At 35.4% G+C, this 19,123-nt stretch overlaps 4 protein-coding genes and 1 long non-coding RNA gene across 5 annotated transcripts; 1 reads left to right on the top strand and 4 right to left on the bottom strand.

Annotated features, from left to right (window-relative positions):
- Positions 1-1,901: 1,901 nt before the first annotated feature.
- Positions 1,902-7,010, top strand: LOC104722664 (putative polygalacturonase). The gene is made up of 6 exons (XM_010440864.2): positions 1,902-4,716; positions 5,458-5,578; positions 5,670-5,844; positions 5,940-6,010; positions 6,125-6,371; positions 6,442-7,010. Exons 1-6 carry the CDS (start codon positions 4,246-4,248, stop codon positions 6,902-6,904), a joined length of 1,548 nt encoding a protein of 515 aa, XP_010439166.2. The 5' UTR covers positions 1,902-4,245; the 3' UTR covers positions 6,905-7,010.
- Positions 7,011-7,505: 495 nt separating this feature from the next.
- Positions 7,506-8,283, bottom strand: LOC147933789 (uncharacterized). Its single transcript, XR_015571348.1, has 2 exons — positions 7,889-8,283; positions 7,506-7,794 (listed from the first exon to the last, which is right to left on the bottom strand). It is a non-coding gene; the product is annotated as an uncharacterized LOC147933789 (long non-coding RNA).
- Positions 8,284-8,777: 494 nt separating this feature from the next.
- Positions 8,778-11,284, bottom strand: LOC104722663 (uncharacterized). Its single transcript, XM_010440862.3, has 4 exons — positions 10,328-11,284; positions 9,623-10,251; positions 9,227-9,536; positions 8,778-9,137 (listed from the first exon to the last, which is right to left on the bottom strand). The coding sequence occupies exons 1-4, from the start codon at positions 11,156-11,158 to the stop codon at positions 9,021-9,023; spliced, it is 1,887 nt and encodes a 628-aa protein (XP_010439164.1). The 5' UTR covers positions 11,159-11,284; the 3' UTR covers positions 8,778-9,020.
- Positions 11,285-12,882: 1,598 nt separating this feature from the next.
- LOC104722662 (protein PHLOEM PROTEIN 2-LIKE A8-like) lies at positions 12,883-14,505 on the bottom strand. The gene is made up of 5 exons (XM_010440860.2): positions 13,833-14,505; positions 13,663-13,765; positions 13,456-13,584; positions 13,279-13,363; positions 12,883-13,201 (listed from the first exon to the last, which is right to left on the bottom strand). The coding sequence occupies exons 1-5, from the start codon at positions 14,324-14,326 to the stop codon at positions 13,047-13,049; spliced, it is 966 nt and encodes a 321-aa protein (XP_010439162.1). The 5' UTR covers positions 14,327-14,505; the 3' UTR covers positions 12,883-13,046.
- A 307-nt stretch (positions 14,506-14,812) lies between these two features.
- Positions 14,813-16,555, bottom strand: LOC104727798 (putative cysteine protease RDL6). Its single transcript, XM_010446869.3, has 4 exons — positions 15,986-16,555; positions 15,670-15,902; positions 15,422-15,565; positions 14,813-15,314 (listed from the first exon to the last, which is right to left on the bottom strand). The coding sequence occupies exons 1-4, from the start codon at positions 16,446-16,448 to the stop codon at positions 15,093-15,095; spliced, it is 1,062 nt and encodes a 353-aa protein (XP_010445171.3). The 5' UTR covers positions 16,449-16,555; the 3' UTR covers positions 14,813-15,092.
- Positions 16,556-19,123: the final 2,568 nt, after the last annotated feature.

The following is a 19,123-nucleotide window of genomic DNA, read 5'->3' as shown; positions in this document are numbered from 1 at the left end:
CTCTCTTATTTAATCAGAAAATATCCTGTTTTAGCCACATGTGTGATTGAAAATTCGAGGAGACTGTTTACTTCCACTCACCTCCCAATCTCCCATCTCCCATACATCCATCCAATCAGAACCATATAATAACCAGAGAAGTATCAAACTATCAAAATATTAATAGTTAAAGGGTACATAAATGTCCACAACTCTAGTCGGCTGCAGAGCAATTTAGAAAAACAACTAGAAACCTTCACACAAAATTAACAAAAAAAAAAGGAAAAGAAGAAGATTATTAAGAAAATGTGATGGAAACGTACAAAGGCGTATAAGCTTTGTTCCACTACAATTAGTTGGGTAGGAAGGGCACTGGTAGGACATCTATAGACTATATGAGTGAACCATTACATTTAACTATATATTATTAATATGCTAATCTTCTTAATAATTAACATCTTTGTAGGTAGATATGTACTTAATTACACCTAACTAGTCTTTATTAAAGCCACTTTAACGACCTAATTGCTCTATATATTTAATATCAAGAGTCAAACCATATATCATGTCATATTTAGTTTTTTTTTTTACTTTGAATGCAAATACGATAGTTTCAATTCAAATCTTTTGATTTTTTTTTAGAAAACGGAGGGAAATGAACTGAATTCATACAACAAACAAACAAAATTACTGTTTGACATATAAAAAAGTTTATATAGAAAAAATCAATTAATATGAGAATATATATTTCTAATGACCAATATATATATATATTGAAGTGAAAAATATAGTTAAATCGGATCGGGCTAGTTTGTATGACATTAGAAGATTGACTCCAACATGGTTGGGCAGATGAGACGTTATATTGATATTCTTAACGTGACTATTTTTGGCTCAGTGGTGTGTAATGCCATTCGAGCTAAGGAGTGTGCTTGGTATTGCCAAAACGAATGCGTTCTTCTATATGGTTATAGTGTTAGATTTTGGTCGGTTCTGTGAGGATGTTTTTGCATAGGCTAGCTTAACTGATGGCCCCAATTGAAAATTATTCAAGATAATTAATTTATAAATGGGCCTAACTTTCAATCAGTGTGGCCTAACATTATAATTGTTGGATCGGACGAGCCTTTAACTACTACATCTGTCCATGTAAACGCCGATCAGTTTTTGGATATAAGATGCATTTTCGTGTTATTGCAAAAACATTTCACATTTTAGATTAAGAAAACATTTACAATAAACTCAGTTTACTACTATTTGCGATGCAAAGAAAACTACAAATTATATTTGAAGTAAGTTACTCGTACAGTCATACTTATGAAGTTTTACGAGGGGAAAAAAAGAAAAAAAGAATGGCGTTAAGGTTGGGCCGCATAATGGAATGTTTTTTTGTTTCTTTTCCTTTTCTATAATATAATATTAGAATTACTATATCTCTTTATCTCTCGTGCACTCCACCACCATCGATCAAAATGCTTAGGTCGGTTGCTTCCAAATTTCCCGTGACGTGAATTTCCCTTTTCCCAATTATCATTATACCAACCCCACTTTCGTTATACGATATAGAATACATTCCAAAAGAGAATCAAGATTCTATATCTGTAAATGCTTATGTGACATTGTCCCGTTATATCTGATATAATATAGTTCCACTATGTTTTTGTGTTAAATATAATTTTTTGGTTAAAGTTTTGTCATGTAAAAATATGCACATATATCCCATATAAGAGAGAGAGAGAAAAACAAATTACAAAAAGAAAACGTAAAATTCTCTTTAAAAATATGAAAATGTCGAGAAAATTGCGTAGCCGTGAACTATAGTATAGAAAAAAGTGAAAATGAAGGCATGGTGATATTTGATATTTCCTTTGCTTGTACTTTATCAAAAATACTATTAAACATCTTGCAGATGATGGAAGATTGGATAACTACAAAACAAAATAGATATTCAGGGGATCATGCTAGTGCTGAGGCTAGCTCACGGATAATGGGCAGAGTAATCGTGGCGTGCAAGCCGACATAAAAAGCACACATCATGAATCAGTATAACTTACGGTCCCTTTTCAGAAATTTTTTTCTCCCACTTCTAAAATTGCAGTTTCTCATTTATCAGATTATCCATCTCATGAGTTCTAATTTATCTAAGGTTGTCTATTAGGTATAAATTAGACACTGTTAATATATATATATATATATAAACACATAATCTAGACTATAATCATATATTTAAGGCATGAAGTGTATATGAATTCTGATTTAATCGGATCACCAGCTTAATTAAACTAATCATACTTGACAATATTATAGTTTCTCATAATATTTTTTTCCTACCGTTTACATTATCTACTGTCAGTTTGTGTATATGTGTGTGTGTTTTAATTCGTTGATTCCCTTGCATCTATTTCGCTAGCCATTTAGATTGATTAGGTTAAATTAGTCTACTATAGGTTTTGTTTGGTGTTCTTTTTGACCTTTGAGTTTTGACAAGGTTTTGATAGGTAGTTAGAGGGATTAGTTAGGGATTTTGACTAGGAAGCTTTAGTTACAGATAAAAAGTCTCAACCACCAATAACTGATCTCGTTTAATATATTACATACATATATTCTGATAGACCCATGTGCATGTGCGTAATATGATATTTAAAACCGTTAAGAGTTTGGCAAACAACACTGGACGACTAGGGTATCCGTATGTATATATATATAATGAACCTCTTTATAAACTATAGTTAAAAAGGTTTGGCTATTTTGTAAGGTTTGCATGTGCAATGAGAATCTAAGTTCACATATATATGCCAATGAATGACATGCGATCATTTTGAGTGTTAACGGGGTCGGTCTGCCGTGAACAGTATATTGGATTATGATCAGAGCATATTTTCTGTGTGATTTTTTTTTTTCTTTCATTATTTCGAAAATACCGTCTGAAGCATGATTTTACTGCTCTTTTGATACATTTCTATTAATGCCAAGTTAAAGGAAAAATACTACACGGTTAAGAAACACAAAGTAATATATAGTCGATGTTGTCCTCCCCTGTCTAGTTGAATCAAACACAATCCTATACAACAAGGGTAGGTCGATTGTTTTTATTATTATTAGTATTATTAAAGAGTATTTCTTGTTATATACATTGATAATTCATTATGTATACGTAGTTGCCAGACCTATCTATAAATTCTTTTGTTCTGCCTCGATTGGCAGTACCATCATCATATGTTAAATTCAGAAAAGAGGAAAGCTAGGTTCGATTGGGTGGGTGGGAGTGACTCAGTAAACCATATAGTGGAAGGAGATCGGAAGCCCGTGCTCTAGACTCTAGTTGTATAGTTTACTTACCCGATATATATAGTCTATTACTTTATATAATAATCTATATCCATGCCAAATAATGTAGAACATAGGACAGAGGAATGTAATGAAATACTATTTTTGGTGGACCACTTTTCAAAAGTACAATGAAGGTAAAATGTAAAAAGAATACATTCTCATAAAACAATATTTATCATAATACTTTGGGATTGGAACTCTTAACTTATAAGAAAGATTTAGAGTTTTTTTTTTATAAATAAAAAAATTACGATCAATGAAATTGAGTGTTTTTCATATTTTTCCACAATAATTACTATCATCCACCATCTGGTTTAATTTATATATATGTTTTGTTTCACAAGATCTTTTAACTTTTTTTTTTTTTTTGGGACAAACCACAAGATCTTTTAACTAAAATCAGAATTTATTATCTTTGATATGTTTAGTGATCTGGGGTAAGTAACGTCATTCATAAAACAATATTTAATTGTTGTTATCTTTAAGAGATGGCAAACAATAACAAAATCTTCAACGCATTTGCTCAAATTGGGGAAATCTCATCCTACGATATGCTGGTTTCAAAGTCAGAAGAAGTTAGTGGTCGCATTTTCCAAATTTGTTGTTGCGCAATCAATTGAAACTTTACCTAGAGTGTTAATAATAGTAAAGTTCAGTTATGTTTTTAAGACGATAACGTCACCTAGTAAGGCATAGTTGTATTAATACACAAATTATTGATAGAGTGTTATTTATTTTAATGATCCAAAAATAATTTAATATTTTATAACTTTGAAATATTAAACTACTTACGCTAGCTCGAATTCCACTACATTTCATGATATAACATTCTCTAAAAATTCCAAAATATATACACCGTCGTTACCATATATAAAAACAATAATAATGTTATAAAAGAATTATTTAATAATTGTCCCTTATATAAATAAACTCCTCATGTCATACCGAAGAAAAAAATCCATTTCCATTTCTTCTCTAGAAAAAACCGCCATGCCAACCTCTCTCTCCACCTTTGGTTTCCTTCTCCTCCTTCTCTTCATCAGCCACGAGGGTGGCTTCATTGGAACCGCTGACGCCGAACATGACCTCATAGCCACTGATTCCCACAACCATCGGGTCCATCGCCATCGTCGCCACCGTGGCCACCGTCGTGGAGAAGAGCTTGAGTACTCAGCCATATCATGTAGAGCTTACTCAGCCTCCTTGGACGAGTTTGGCGCCGTGGGAGACGGTGTGACCTCAAATACGGTAGCGTTTCGTGACGCAGTCTCACAACTTAGCCGTTTCGCTGACCACGGTGGCTCACTGTTATTTGTTCCCGCTGGACGGTGGCTCACCGGAAGCTTTAACCTCACCAGCCATTTTACGCTCTTTCTCCACCCTGATGCTGTTATCCTCGCTTCTCAAGTAAGTTTTATGTAACCATTAATATAAAATTGTTCATTAGTCTATATTATAATTATTAAAAAAATTAACTAGGAACACCCGTGACACAAAACTCCATAAACGTCCTAGATGAAATGGTATTCTTTTGCTGTTGCTAATTTTGTGTTGTTGCAATTCATACATACAAAATAAACATTCACGTGACATTTGCTGGCCAGCTTCTTCTTATGTGGTTGGGCCATTCAAGCTATGCTTCTTTTCATTATACCAACAAAAAAAAGTTATGCTTCTATTAATTAATTAGTAAATAGTTTGTGTACATAAAAAGTAGGGAACTACACATTTGTAATTGTGAGATTTGAAAATATTTTTGTTCTATTATATTAATTAGAATGCGTTACTCTAAAAGTAGAGGGTATAGAGTAAAGTGGTGGTTACGCAAAGACAAAAAATAGGCAAACGTAGTGGGGATCAATATTGGACGGTTTTAACTTTTAAGAGTGTGTGACCCATACTTGTTTGGAAGATCTCACTCGTCCATTTCGATTCCAAATCTGAGCCACATGTTACTTTTTGGCCTTAGTCTAATGTAGTTCTTTTTATTTCCTAGGCCTAAAGCTAACCAAAATATGAGAGACCCTTTTCAAGATTATACTTGTAGAAACTTATTCTAAAGTTGTTGTAAATGTCATATTGTTAAATAGACAAAGTTTGACTTGAAAGCTAACTATGAGAAATTCTTGGTTCCAACGTTATTAATAGGAAGAGAGTGACTATGAAGTGATAGAGCCATTGCCTTCGTACGGGCGAGGGAGAGACACAGATGGTGGAAGATTCATCAGTCTACTTTTCGGTTCAAACTTAACCGACGTGGTTATCACCGGTTAGTACTTTCGAACCAACCAAAATATCTGAAAAAAAAACTACACCGTAGCAAACTGATATGATCAATTGTGATTTTTGAATTTTTATAGGGGAGAATGGGACAATTGATGGACAAGGAGAGCCATGGTGGGGGAAATTCAAGAGAGGAGAACTAAAATACACCAGACCCTATTTGATTGAGATTATGCATTCTGATGGTATACAAATCTCCAATCTCACTTTCTTGAACTCTCCTTCTTGGCATATTCACCCGGTCTACAGCAGGTAAAAAATATAAAAACTAACCCAGTTTAACCATTCGGTTATCAAACTATTAACTTATTATAAACTGGTTTTGATTATTTTCTTGTAAAATGCAGCAATATATTAATCCAAGGGTTGACAATATTAGCACCGGTCACGGTACCAAATACTGACGGAATCAACCCCGGTACGAACTCAATTAACTTCCAATAACCGTTTTTTCTAAATATTTGGCTGAAATTAACTAATTAGTACCGGTTTTCTTAAAGATCTTGCTGAATTAGTTCCGGTTTAATATCAGATTCTTGTACCAACACGAGGATCGAGGACTGCTACATCGTCTCCGGCGACGATTGTATCGCCGTAAAGAGTGGATGGGATCAGTACGGAATTGCATACGGCATGCCTACGAAACAGCTCTTGATCCGACGGCTCACATGCATCTCCCCAGACAGTGCCGTGATCGCTCTCGGCAGCGAGATGTCCGGTGGAATTGAAGATGTTCGAGCTGAAGATATCGTCGCCATTGACTCTGAATCTGGAATCAGGTACGTGATCTCCCGGTTCACGCAAATCAACCGGTGTGGTTTGGTTTAACCGTAATTTAAATCTCTACAGGATCAAAACAGCTATTGGACGAGGAGGTTACGTGAAAGATGTGTATGTAAGAGGAATGACAATGAAGACGATGAAGTATGTGTTTTGGATGACCGGGAGTTACGGTTCTCATCCCGACGAGCATTATGATCCTAAAGCGTTACCGGTGATTCAGAACATCAATTACCAAGACATGGTAGCCGAGAACGTGACGATGCCTGCACAGTTGGCTGGTATATCAGGGGACCAGTTTACAGGAATCTGTATCTCTAACGTGACGATCACTCTATCGAAGAAACCTAAGAAAGTGCTTTGGAATTGTACGGATGTCTCGGGTTATACCAGTGGAGTGACTCCTGCGCCGTGTCAGTTGTTGCCGGAGAAGCAGCCGGGGACGGTTGTGCCGTGTAACTTCCCGGAAGATCCGATTCCTATTGATGAAGTGAAGCTTCAACGTTGCTACTCTAGAAGAAGGAATATGTGATTATGTTTTTTCTTTCTTACACATATATTTCTTGGGTTATAAGTAAAACGTGTTATCAAATTTGGACAGATTTGATTGAATAACAGACAAAGCTTTATTTGAAAAACGAGAAGAAAATAATAATTATCTTTTACATATCGGTCCATATTATTGATTATTTTAGGGAAAACAAAATGGAACCTTAACTTGATACAATGATACCGAAGCAAAACAAAGAAGAAGTGCTTCAATTATGAGCGTCTTGTCTCTAACTGAATCCATCTCAATACATTGTTGCTACTTGCTACCAAAATTGTATCAACTATCAACAGGGCCGGGCCCTGAGGACAGGCGGGCTAAGCCCATGTTTAGGGCCTCTAATTTTCTTTTTCTTTCTATAAAGCCTCATATAGCCATATTTTGCTGTATATATGTAATGGGTGTATATATGTAATGGGTAATGTGTTTTATTGTATATACGTAAAGCATAAAAGAGGCCACATCTTTTTACTCTTTTTTATATATATTAATATCATATCTATATTCTTTTTTAATATTGTTTTTAAAATATCACAAAATTCTAATTCCTAAACCTAAACCAAAATGGAAAAAATATGATTAGTTTTATTATAAAACATTGTTTATTAGAATACCTAAACAACTGTCGTATCTAACATTTTTCATTCAAAACAATCACCTCAAGTTGTCAATACAATAGTCATGAAAGACATATAAACAGTTTGGACGAATTGAGTGGTTTAAAGCACTTACCCAGAATCCTAAGCAAGAGTTGAGATTACATTAGCTGGGAGGAATCCAAAATAGCAGGGCACTGCATCTTCAGATAAGTTCAAGTTCATATCACAAGCAGCACCACCGTCAGGAATGAATGGAAATCGAACAAAGCTGTACTGTGATTATCCAAAAGATTGAAAAAAAACCTCTTAGCTCAAATCGTTGAAATAAACAAAATTCACAACGTATATTCAGAATGCATTATATTACCATTGTATCTGATCACTGACGCACTTGCCCTCCTTGAATATGAAAACCTTACACACAAAGATCATCAAAAAAAACCATACAATTCAATTCTATCCCCACCGATAAATCAAATGTAAAACAAATTAGGACTTTGAAGCTTGAATCAAGCAAAAAGATCAGCGAAACCGAGACGTCAAGGGTTTGGATCCGTGGAGAGACCGATTTGAGTTTTAGAAGGAGAAAAAACGATTTGAGTTTTTTAGGTTTTAAATTTCGAATTAACAAATTAGGGTTTTAGAAGGAGAAAGGACTGAGTGAGGATTGTTGCAGTCCAGTGTTGAATGAGGTCATTATCGTGGTGGTGGAGAAGAAGGAATCTGATACGTTTCGTAGAAGACGACGACGGAAAAATGTTCAAAGTGACTTAAATCAGTTGGACTTAAAATAATATATTTGGGCTTACAGAAAGTCCAACGAATTTGATAATTTATGCTGACGTGGATACTCTAATATGATGAGAGAAAACTCTGCTATTATATATATGATTAGGTTCTTTACCTCAATTGATTAGTGTGACAACGAGAAAATCTGTCGTTACGCAGGAAAATTATGTAATCGAAAAATTATATATTGGCTTCATGTTTATTATGGAGCCTCTGGTCTTTTGGTCATCATAAGCAAATAATATTATAACAACTGAGTCTTTCTGTTTTTTTTTTGGTCAACCAAATCTTTCATTGTTATTCATTTTGGCTAAATGGTTTATATATAACGCGGTCCACAAATGCGTACCAAAGGATCAATTTGTTTGGTAACTAGGGCATTAAGGCTTACTCTACTCTGAAACATATGTTTGATCGCAGTTGACTAGTTAGGCTTCACAGATCTGAAATTATGTAGCAGACAAAGCTTCAACGGGAAAAATGAGGAAACTACTCATATACACGTAGATTGTTTTAACATATCCGTCCACATTCATGATTATTTGAGAGAAAACAAAACAGAGGATTAACTTGATACCCAAGGAAGCAAAGAAGAAGTGTTTTATGAGCCTCATCTCTCCAACTAAATCCATCTGAAAACATTTGTTTCTGCCAAAATTGTATCATCTGTTAATTCTAGTTTAAGATGAAGCACGCATACCTAAAGCATACTAATTATTAAATGTGGTAGGCATATAAGACCATTGCTGATATTGATAGGACTCTAATGCCAAGGCCAGAGAAGGCTCGTCAAATCTGATAACACCCAAAGGATTCATAGCAAAAGCCTGGAAGAGTAATAATACTTTAAGAAAGTCATGAGAAGCCACAAAAGTTTCTTGAGATTAAGAGAAGAAAATTAGGGTTGGAGAGAAACCTCTGCAATGGATTTGAATGAGTCAGAACTCTGAAACCGAACAAGATTTTCATGAGAACTCAGTTTGAGGAACACTAGATTAGTCTGCCCTTTAAGCCTCAGAAGTACAAGACCATTGGGGATATCTGTGAAGCCTTCAAAATCTGTAATGTCACGGTTTAAAGCTTGTAAAAACGAATTTTTTGAGTAGAATAAGTCAGCATCAGGGGATTTGACTAGTGTTGTTGCTGCTTTTGTCTTCTGTTTCTCCCTAGAGGCAAATAGCTCCTTGACCTTGGTCACGATATCACTGACGAACACGTCATCAGTGCTGCAAAAAAGATAGCTCAGTAGTGAGGCAATGAACAAGATCGTAACTCACAGAAGCAACAGACACACACATGCATATTTGTATACCTAAGTTCATAGCTCAGACCCGGTCTTGAGGCAATGGACGAGATCGCTTCTCTCCATCCCCAGATTTTTGCTTCAGTTTCAATCACAGACTTATCATCTCTCGTCTTGATGTTGTTACGCACTTCATTCTCTATCTTAAGAAGCCTATTATGGAAACATCCCTTCAGTTTCCTAACTGGTTCATCCTTCAAGCCGTAAAAAACAGGGAAGGCATCGATTTTTCCTGCGTCCATCAGTTTCTTGATCTCGACGAGCTCATCAAGACACTTTTCTGACTTAGGGTACTTATTTGAGAAGAAGACTACTGCAACCCCTGACTCTTGGAGCCTGCTCCTCGTCTCATCCTCTAAATAGTACACTAATATCTGGTTCGTTTCCAATTCTCTTTTTAAAGAGGTCACTAGGAACTTTCCTAGATGCTTTTCCCCAAGACCGATGAACACTCTTGGAGATGGAGGTTCGATTTTCATTTCACTACGTTTCAGTATGTTACATAAGAATGACAAGCAGGTCAAAACAGCATCAGAGTAGCTTACTTGGGGATTACGCAGATTGTCATTACTCTCTACCACATCAGAGTAGCTTACTTGAGGTTTCTTAGGCAGAAAGAGACGGTCAAAAGTAAAACCCTGCAGAGCAATAATACGAATTAACTTGCTACAACAATTCAGAAAAATGTTTTGTTGAGGGTTTAAGGAAACTAACATTGTTGTAGTATTCTAGAGAACCTAATAACACCAGGAGAATCTTTCTAGCTTGAACTAGCTCGATTAGTCGCTGAGTAAGGATAGGATTCTGAAGAGAGATCAGGTCAAGAAACACCAAACGATCAGTGCCTTGGGAAACCACCCCATTGATATTTTCAAGATCAGATTCCTTAAGGTTTAGAGCTTGTAACAACGACGTTACTTCTTCTTGAGGATGCATCTGAGGTCTCTTTGTGATTGTAAGACCATTTCTTGGAGATGATACGGCTAACAATGACATTTTCTTGACCTGAACCACAATATCGTCAACGAAATCGGCGTCACACTTATGATTATAAGTTAACCCCATTATTCCACCTACGGAGACTAAAGCTTGCCTCCATCCCCAAATCATATCCTCTGTTTCAAGTATTGACCTAGTGTTTCTCCGGTCAACGTTTTTGCGAACGGCATCTTCAGTCTTGAGGAGATTATTACCAAAGGGACCAGTCTGGTTCTTGACCGACTCAGGTTTCACTTTGTAGAATATTGGAAAAGGAATAATAGATCCTTTGTCCATTTGGTTCTTGATCTCAACGAGCTCGTCTAAGCACCAGCATGACTCGGGGTATTTGTCTGAGAAGATGACTAGTGCGATACTTGACTCTCTGATTCGTTCGAAGAGTGTTGTGATTGGCTTCCCTCTAGTCTCGTCATCGTCCATGAAAACTTTGATTTCTCTGATTGCCTCTAGTTTTGGCTTTAGAAAGCTCACCAGGTTTTTTCTTTGAGCTTTACCCCTGAAATTGATGAACACTTGAGGCTTCTGAGACTCGGAGGATTTCATCATTTTTGGTTATGGTTTTGCAATATGAATATTGAAGACCGGAGAGTGGTTACACAGAGCTTGATTTGTACAAGGAGAAGGTGTATTGTAATGTGTCTTGGATGTTAATTATCGAAAGTGAAACACCAAAAGTTTTCGTAATTTTTTTATTACCAAATACCAAATGTCCAGATGCGGGTGATACGTGCACATGGGTCCATTTATGTAGCAACAGTACTTAACTTCGCTGAAATGTGTCATTCTCAATTAAAAAAAAAAAAAGATGAACAAACGGTACAGACTGAAATTTTTCTACCCCTCACAAACACTATTTTGGATCTACATTTCTTAGGGAGAATCCTTAATTATTCTAAAATCAAACAGTTCTTCTATTAGATGTAATCATATAACCTAAAAAGTTGGAGAGTGACAGAAAAAAGTCAACCAAATAAGTATTAAATTCGGGCTTTACTATGAACTTCCAACTCAAAACTAATTAGCAATAAGTGGAGAGGCCTAATCCTTTATATATCCTTTCACATCTTTCCGATGTGAGATATTTTACACTAACACCCCCTTCACGCTTAGGCATGACCATCTGAAGCGTGGGCATATGTGGGAACAACATCCACGGGGTGGCCCAAGAAACAAACTACTCTGATACCATATTAAATTTGGGCTTTACTATGGGCTTCCAACTCAAAACCAATTGACAATGAGTGAAGAGACTCTAACCCTTTATATATTAGTTAAATTCGTTCACATCTTTCCGGTGTGGAATATTTTACACTAAATTGGTTCCAGGCTGCTAATTGGTTTTGAGTTGGAAGCCCACAATCTAATATGGTATCAGAGCAGGTTGTTTCTTGGGCTACCCCGTGGATGTTCTTCTCACATATGCCCACGCTTCAGATGGTCATGCCTGAGCGTGAGGGGGATGTTAGTGTAAAATATCCTACATCGGAAAGATATGATAGGATTAACTAATATATAAAGGGTTAGGGTCTCTCCACTCATTACCAATTGGTTTTGAGTTGGAAACCATAATAAATTCTAATTTAATAATAAGGAAGGGTTCATATACTAGAATATTACGAAACAAAAATAATATTCATGCAGCAGTTTTATATATCTTATGTAAAGAATCTGATAGTCTGAGGTGTGCTAAACTAATATAATCACACAATGCAAATAAGTTTGTAGAGGCAACATAATAAACTAAAACAAAACATAATTAATTCATCATTTAGATAAGCTTACCATTAAAGTAATATATAAGTGTTGAGAGTGATGATGATAGAGAAAAGTCTTCCAAATAAAGTCTCTACTAACTAAAGCTTAGTTAATTATTATTAGTGGTATAAAATATTTTAGAAGATCGTATTTGCTTTGACCATGTTACCTAGTGAAACTGGGACTCCAAACAGGACTACATAACCAAAATGGTTTACGTCAAATTAAAAAAATTGTGACTGTTTGCAAAAAAAATCGCATCAAAATAATGGTTATGAAATTGTCTCCAGATTTGCAAACTTGTGGATTTTGGGATTTTAGGATCATGTAACATATGTGCTGTATGACCATTATTAAGGCTGCTACCAAATCACGTTGCCATTACTCAAACTAGGTGATCCAATAACAAGCTTTAGACTCATTTGAGCAAGGATTGGATCCTCTATATCATATCTCACTACTTAGTTACGTCTCTTTCAATATCTACTCCAGCATTCTCCATTTGCAGCTTCTTCTGTTAAATCTTCTAAGTCAAATTTTCCTTATTGATATGAATTAGAAAGAGAGAAAAAAAACTCTCTCAAGACGGTAGTACATAGGCTTTGCTTAAGAAACAAGTAAAATAAATCAGATGCTCAGTTGCTTGCAAAGGAAGTTTCATTTCCGCGATTCTTTGAAATCATCTTTTTCTCCGGATCATGTAAGACACAAACAAAGCTCCGAACAGTAACGCAGAGACGAAATGCAAGTTGTCCCACGTCTTTATTTTTTTGGGGAAAATATTGGCAATGCTCAGTTGATTCTCGTTCTGCCTTGGAACCATGAGCGCTTCAACTGTCAATTTTTAAAGTCAAGTGGTTATTAAAATATCCAGACGACATATGCAGGTCTATGTAATGATCTAAGCTTACAAGGAAATGGGCCATATTGATCTCTATGGTCAAGATCTGAGGCGGTGCGTCTAAGAGTATGGGAAGAAGGCTTCAAATCAATACTCTGTATCGGTCACAAAGCGTAGTTATATGAAGTTTATAGACAAAACAAAACAAAAACAAAAAATTCTCTGAGAGACACTAAGAGAGAGAGACCTTGTTATGGCCTTCAGGATTATAGCTCCGTCTCAGAGCTTCCGAGCTCTTTGAACGATGGAGCTGGATGTTTATGTTTAACTGATTGACATTATAACTAATCTGGTTTGATTGTCTCCCTAGTGATGCCTGTAATAAAGAGGTTTATGTTTAACCACGAAAAGCTGCTTTAAGGCTACTCATGTAATTAAAGAACTAAGAACACACCTCACTAGTTTCTAGACTACTATTACGCCCTTCCTCTGTTGCAATATTGGCTAAATTCATATTCACCTTTTCAACGACTTTCTCCACGAAAGCCAACTCAGGACTGCAAACAAACAGTTTAAGTTAAAGATGTAAATAACTAAAAACTTTGGTCTTGTCCCAAATCATACCTTTTCCTGTCATAAGTCAAACCAGCCATTCCAGTGACGATCTTCAAAGCTTTCTTCCATCTCTTGATCCTGGAATTAATACTCTTAATCTTCTTCTTATTAACTTCTTCAGCAAGCAAAGAGTTTTGCAAAGCCAGAAACTTTTCTCCAAACTTCCCGCTCTGTTTCTTGACGCTCGAAACCTTCACCTTATGGAAGATTGGTATGACCGCGTTGAGCTTCTCCGTCTCTATGCATTTCTTGATCATCACCAGCTCGTCCAGACACCAAACTGACTCCGCGTAGCTCTTGGAGAAGATCACAATCGCGATCCTTGACTTTCGGATGTGTCCGAAGAGGTTGTTGAGCCGTTGTCCAGTAACATTGTCGTCGGTGAACACTTTCACATTGCGATCGACCAGCTTCTGTTTGAGATGAGTTAGTAATCCGTTCCGTTCGTCTTTTCCACGGAAACTGATGAACACTTGATCCTTGTTGTAATTCGTAATCTCCATCTTGATCAATTTATTTTGGATCTCTCTATGCTTGTTAGAGTGGATACAAAGTTTGAGAATGATAAAGATAATTAATTCAACCAAAGAGTCTATACTTGCACTACTAACCTTTGTTACTTAAATAATACATCAAAATTTATCCATTAAACTTTGACCCTCCTCACATTACGCGTCTAACCATCTAATTTTCCTAGGAAACAACACCATTTATGTGAATTTTTATTTTATTTTATATATCCTTGATCTGTTTTGTTATGTCCTAGTCAAACAAACTTAACGTGGGAGAGAGAGAAGACAAAGCAAAAATTGATTTAGGTGAGCAGCATAGTGTTGCTAATATGCTCGTGGATATCGCTTAAATACTTAAATGGTACTACGTACCAAATATTTAATCAATGATTCTGTTCATAAACAATAATAGTTCGCGCTCTTATCGATCGAGTCTTTCTTCACAATATGTTGTTTGTCAACCAATCTTACTATATCTTTGATAAAATGATATGTTAAATTAAATGATGACGTGGTCCGATATTGGACACTAATCTACATTAAACGACCAAATGATATGCTACATATCAAGGGATCATGATGATGATGCAGGGCCTAATAAGCCTTTTTTACTAAATGGGAATAGTATGGGCCGTATGGCACATCTTGAATAAAACATCTAAAATTTTCCATGCACTCATTACACTTTCTTTTCGAGTGCTAGGACAAACTCATTTTAGACATACTCATGCTTACACATGGTTACTTAATCTCATGCTTAGGAAGTCGGATTCTTGATAGGGTATGAAGCAACCATCGCAATCCCACATAGACCTGTTGGATTTACAAAGTTACGAGCAATCTTAGCGTAGCCAGCCTCTCCCCACACCGTGCCCCACGAGTTTCTCACGATCCAATAGTCTTGACCAATCTCACTACCATACCCGACGATAACAACTGCATGGTCAAGATCTGTCCCGCATGGTCCAGTAAATATACCCTGAATGACATCAAACATGTAAACATATATACAAGTTTATTGCTTAATTGATATATTTGGATTCAGTTAACCAAAAAAAATGAATTTTAAAGGTGGGATAAAAATACCGATTTGTAGAGCATAAATTCTTGGGATTTTTTGTCAACCCCAACACTCACAGGCTGGTGAGCAACCGCCTTTTGTAGGGAAATCTCGTCATTTGCTGGCACATCCTCGTAGCTATTAATAGTGATGATCTTGTTTGATGTAGACTAAACGTACCAAAAACAAAAATTGGAATTAGGTACTGAAGTATATAAGCATTTATATGTATGTGAGTGTTTTTAGTTACGAGAGCTATAATATATAGGTGAACCTGTTTGCGGCTACAGTAGCCTTGAACGGCCTGTGGATAATCTAATTCTGAAACAAGACCATTGTTATTGATAAGGAACTGGAAAGCTTTGTCCATTAGGCCGCCTCCATTACAACCGTGGTTGTCCACGTTGCAGTCGACCAATTCTTGCTCGGACAATGATATTAACTCTCCTGTCACGATCTTGTTTATACCCTCCACTGCTGCCACAGCTGAGAATGCCCAGCAGCTATCTACAAGCAAAAAAATAACAAGTAAGCCTATATTACCGTAGGAGTATTTGGGTATGAATGTTAAGACAAGTAAAAGTACTCACTGCAGTTTCCTTGGTCTTTAATCTCCGACACTGCACCTTGTTGCCTCCAGTCAACTGACTCAGGAAGCTGATCTTCGGCGAGTGGTACATACCTACGACTAATTCTGAGGGGCCTTTGTTTCTGTATAGGGCGTCCAGGGAGTTGTTCTTGGTACTCTTGGACGGTTAGGTCAGCAAACCGAGTCAAACCAAGACGGTAAGAGAGGTTCTTAGCATTGTGCTGGTCAATGAAACGGAGGTTGTCCTTGAAGTTTTGAAAACGCTGTTCCTTATCTCCGAGAGCATTTGTATAAGTCTTCCCGTGCTTCGACATCCACGTTTGGAAGATAAACCCAACCTCCTCGTTGCTCCGTCGCGGGATACCGCCGGTTGTGACGGGAAGGTCCATGGCCGAAGACGGCGAAAGAAGGAATGATATCAAAAGAGAAAAGAGTATCATGCAAACAGGTCTAACGAAGCCCATTTGTACGTATGTTCTTCTTAATGATTATGAGACGTTACAAAATGGTTAGAGCCAAATGAAATATGGGTTTTATGGTAGCTAAGTTGGTGACGGGAAGGTCCATGGCCGAGGACGGCGAAAGAAGGAATAAATTCTTCTTAAGTAGTTACCTAAAAGTCAATTCCATATACAGTATCTTCAAAATCTTGAGTTAAAGTTTGGATTTTGTTTTCTATATACTACAGATAAATAAATATTGGAGAATTCATTTATAAGGATAGATTATATTAAAGACAGTAATTTAAGTAAATATATATTTCTACCATATCATCATTCATCAATAGAGATTATTTCTTGTTTATTATTTCTACAATTATTTCTTGTTTATTACAAGGATTAGATTATATTATTACTTGATACAGTCTCAAAATATAGCCAAATCAGTAAATGACAGCTTTATATGCTGGACAAAGCTACCATAATAACAAAAGAAAATTCGATTAGGAACTCTTTGAGCAATATATAGCATGATCAAATCATGAATTGAGGGAAGTTCATGGCAGTAAGTAAAGTAGTGTTATGACACGTTTATATGATGAATCTTCAGGATTGAGTATGGTGCAAGTCTAGGCCTTATCACGATTTAGCCCGGCCCATAGTTAAAAGATTTATCCAATTAAGTTCCATTTTTTTTCCTTGTTAATTTTGTTATCCAATTTAACTTGTTGAAAATGAAAAACCTCTGCCTAATCATTTACCAACTTTTCACTGATTAAAAAGAAAGTAAAATCACATGCAGGTGCAGCCAAAAAAATAAAATGCACCCAACCCTATCAATCTGCCGTTACTTCAGTGTATTTTTTTTTTGACCTTGACTACATCTTGTAGTGTGTTAGAACAAAACTATTATCAACGAAATAACTAATATAATGGTGCTATTTTATCCATTAATCAAATTCCTCTTAAAACTCCAAAAGAACGCGTTTAATTTCCTTTTCGTGGTTGCCATGTGACGGCAAAAAAACAAAAAATTAGCAACTATACTAATAATAAATCTTAATTGTCGCTTTTGGTTTGTTAAAATGCTTTTGTGACAATGATACGATGAATAATTCATTTTTGTTCTGTATACTTATTAGATTGAAGATATGATATTTTGATTATGGGCGTTATCTGTGGAACTATAAGAATATATAGTACTGTATATAGTTTAAAGTTTAATAACTAATTAATTTTCTTGAATAAAAAGCTAATGATCACTTTTTGCCACGGCATTCTCATCATTGCTCTCTAGTGTTTTAGAGATAGTTCTTGAGTAAACAACACAAAATTGGACCGACAATGTTATAAAACTGTTTTATGTTCTATTCTAACCGTCATTAACGGTTAATTCAACCTACCATATTAAATTACTTTAAAATGAGCGTATAAAAGGAGTAAAGGACCAAGGTCTTGACACCCGTAATTATCGCTTCCACTTATCTGACGACTTTAATTTTCGCAATCGTATGATTTCGTGAAACTCAGTGGAGTCATACGTCTGTGTTGAATTTGAGATTTCGAAAGAATAAAGTACATTGGTGCATCAGCAATCAGCATCTCTGATTCTTTTTTTTTTTTTTTGGTATGCTTTTTAACTTTTTAAGATTTCTTCTTTTAATTATAATCCAGACAGTGTGATCTTCAGACTAAACTAGTTTAGTGAAGTCTTGAGTTTTTAACTAATTGCTGTTAGCCTGTTACTGAACTATCATCATAGCTGACAAAAAAAAAAAAACTTCAAAACCTATCAACATCCTTGATTTGTTTACTAATAGCTGTAAAATGGGTATAACATTTTCTCACAATATAACATTTTCTCTAGATCGTATGTTACTTTTTTTTTATATAGATCATATGTTACTTGATACTTTATGTGTAACGAATTGGTACAACCTTTTATTCATATTCTTCTTTTCTCATATAATTTCGTTAATTATAAGGAAAATTAATTGGAATGCGAAATAATATTAGTGTATATGATAAAGAATCAAAACTTCGAAAACAGAAATAAACAAATGATTCCAACAGCGAAAAAAACCAAGATGTGATAGTCACTTTAGTCGAAGGCTCAAAGCATTCCGTTTGTTCTCACTGCTTTTTTACTTTGCATCAATTAGTTCCCAAAAGATAAGTACAATTTTTTTTAAAAAGGAACTGCTTTTATAGAATATACTAGGTTTTACTTCGTGGTACACCACTGTATATTATTTTGTTGATATATATATTTTTAACGGTTGTAGATAGGGTTTTGTAGAAACTCTTGATTCGCAAGTTGAGAATATACATTTTACGATTTGTTAGTTATGATTTATGAATGAACGATATGAGATATTCTTATTATGATTCTCAATTGATATTATTGGATTAATAGTGTATATTTAAAGCTAATAAGATCTTACCAAATATGTAATCGTTTATTAAACGCAAATTAGATATTTCCTAAGATGTATTCATCTTGAATTAGTTGCTATATTATAGGGATGTGATTACATAATTTGGGTTATCAATTCTTTTTGTCAAACTCGACCCTAAAAATTTGGCATGCAAATTAGATCTTTCCTAAGATACAATGGACATTAGTTGGCATTAATTGGATGTAAATAAATACGCTATGGATTAAAAATCGGCCCAAAATATTCGGTAATCTTAAGGAG

This window comes from Camelina sativa, chromosome 11 (assembly GCF_030686135.1).
Source record: "Camelina sativa cultivar CO46 ecotype springtype chromosome 11, ASM3068613v1".
Classification (NCBI taxonomy): Eukaryota; Viridiplantae; Streptophyta; class Magnoliopsida; order Brassicales; family Brassicaceae; genus Camelina; species Camelina sativa.
This window is presented reverse-complemented; position numbering and strand designations above follow the sequence as displayed.

What these genes read in the sequence shown, in the direction of transcription:
- LOC104722664 (XM_010440864.2), top strand. Translation starts at nt 4,246, where the DNA reads ATGTCATACCGAAGAAAAAAATCCATTTCCATTTCTTCTCTAGAAAAA. An exon ending in CTGTTATCCTCGCTTCTCAA is followed by an intron (nt 4,717 to 5,457) that starts GTAAGTTTTATG and finishes CGTTATTAATAG; the next exon opens with GAAGAGAGTGACTATGAAGT. An exon ending in ATTCACCCGGTCTACAGCAG is followed by an intron (nt 5,845 to 5,939) that starts GTAAAAAATATA and finishes TGTAAAATGCAG; the next exon opens with CAATATATTAATCCAAGGGT.
- LOC104727798 (XM_010446869.3), bottom strand. Translation starts at nt 16,448, where the DNA reads ATGGGCTTCGTTAGACCTGTTTGCATGATACTCTTTTCTCTTTTGATA. An exon ending in GCTACTGTAGCCGCAAACAG is followed by an intron (nt 15,566 to 15,669) that starts GTTCACCTATAT and finishes TGGTACGTTTAG; the next exon opens with TCTACATCAAACAAGATCAT. An exon ending in AATTTATGCTCTACAAATCG is followed by an intron (nt 15,315 to 15,421) that starts GTATTTTTATCC and finishes GATGTCATTCAG; the next exon opens with GGTATATTTACTGGACCATG.
- LOC104722663 (XM_010440862.3), bottom strand. Translation starts at nt 11,158, where the DNA reads ATGATGAAATCCTCCGAGTCTCAGAAGCCTCAAGTGTTCATCAATTTC. An exon ending in CTCTAGAATACTACAACAAT is followed by an intron (nt 10,252 to 10,327) that starts GTTAGTTTCCTT and finishes ATTGCTCTGCAG; the next exon opens with GGTTTTACTTTTGACCGTCT. An exon ending in GGTCTGAGCTATGAACTTAG is followed by an intron (nt 9,537 to 9,622) that starts GTATACAAATAT and finishes TCTTTTTTGCAG; the next exon opens with CACTGATGACGTGTTCGTCA.
- LOC104722662 (XM_010440860.2), bottom strand. Translation starts at nt 14,326, where the DNA reads ATGGAGATTACGAATTACAACAAGGATCAAGTGTTCATCAGTTTCCGT. An exon ending in TTGACTTATGACAGGAAAAG is followed by an intron (nt 13,766 to 13,832) that starts GTATGATTTGGG and finishes GTTTGTTTGCAG; the next exon opens with TCCTGAGTTGGCTTTCGTGG. An exon ending in ATCCTGAAGGCCATAACAAG is followed by an intron (nt 13,364 to 13,455) that starts GTCTCTCTCTCT and finishes TGACCGATACAG; the next exon opens with AGTATTGATTTGAAGCCTTC.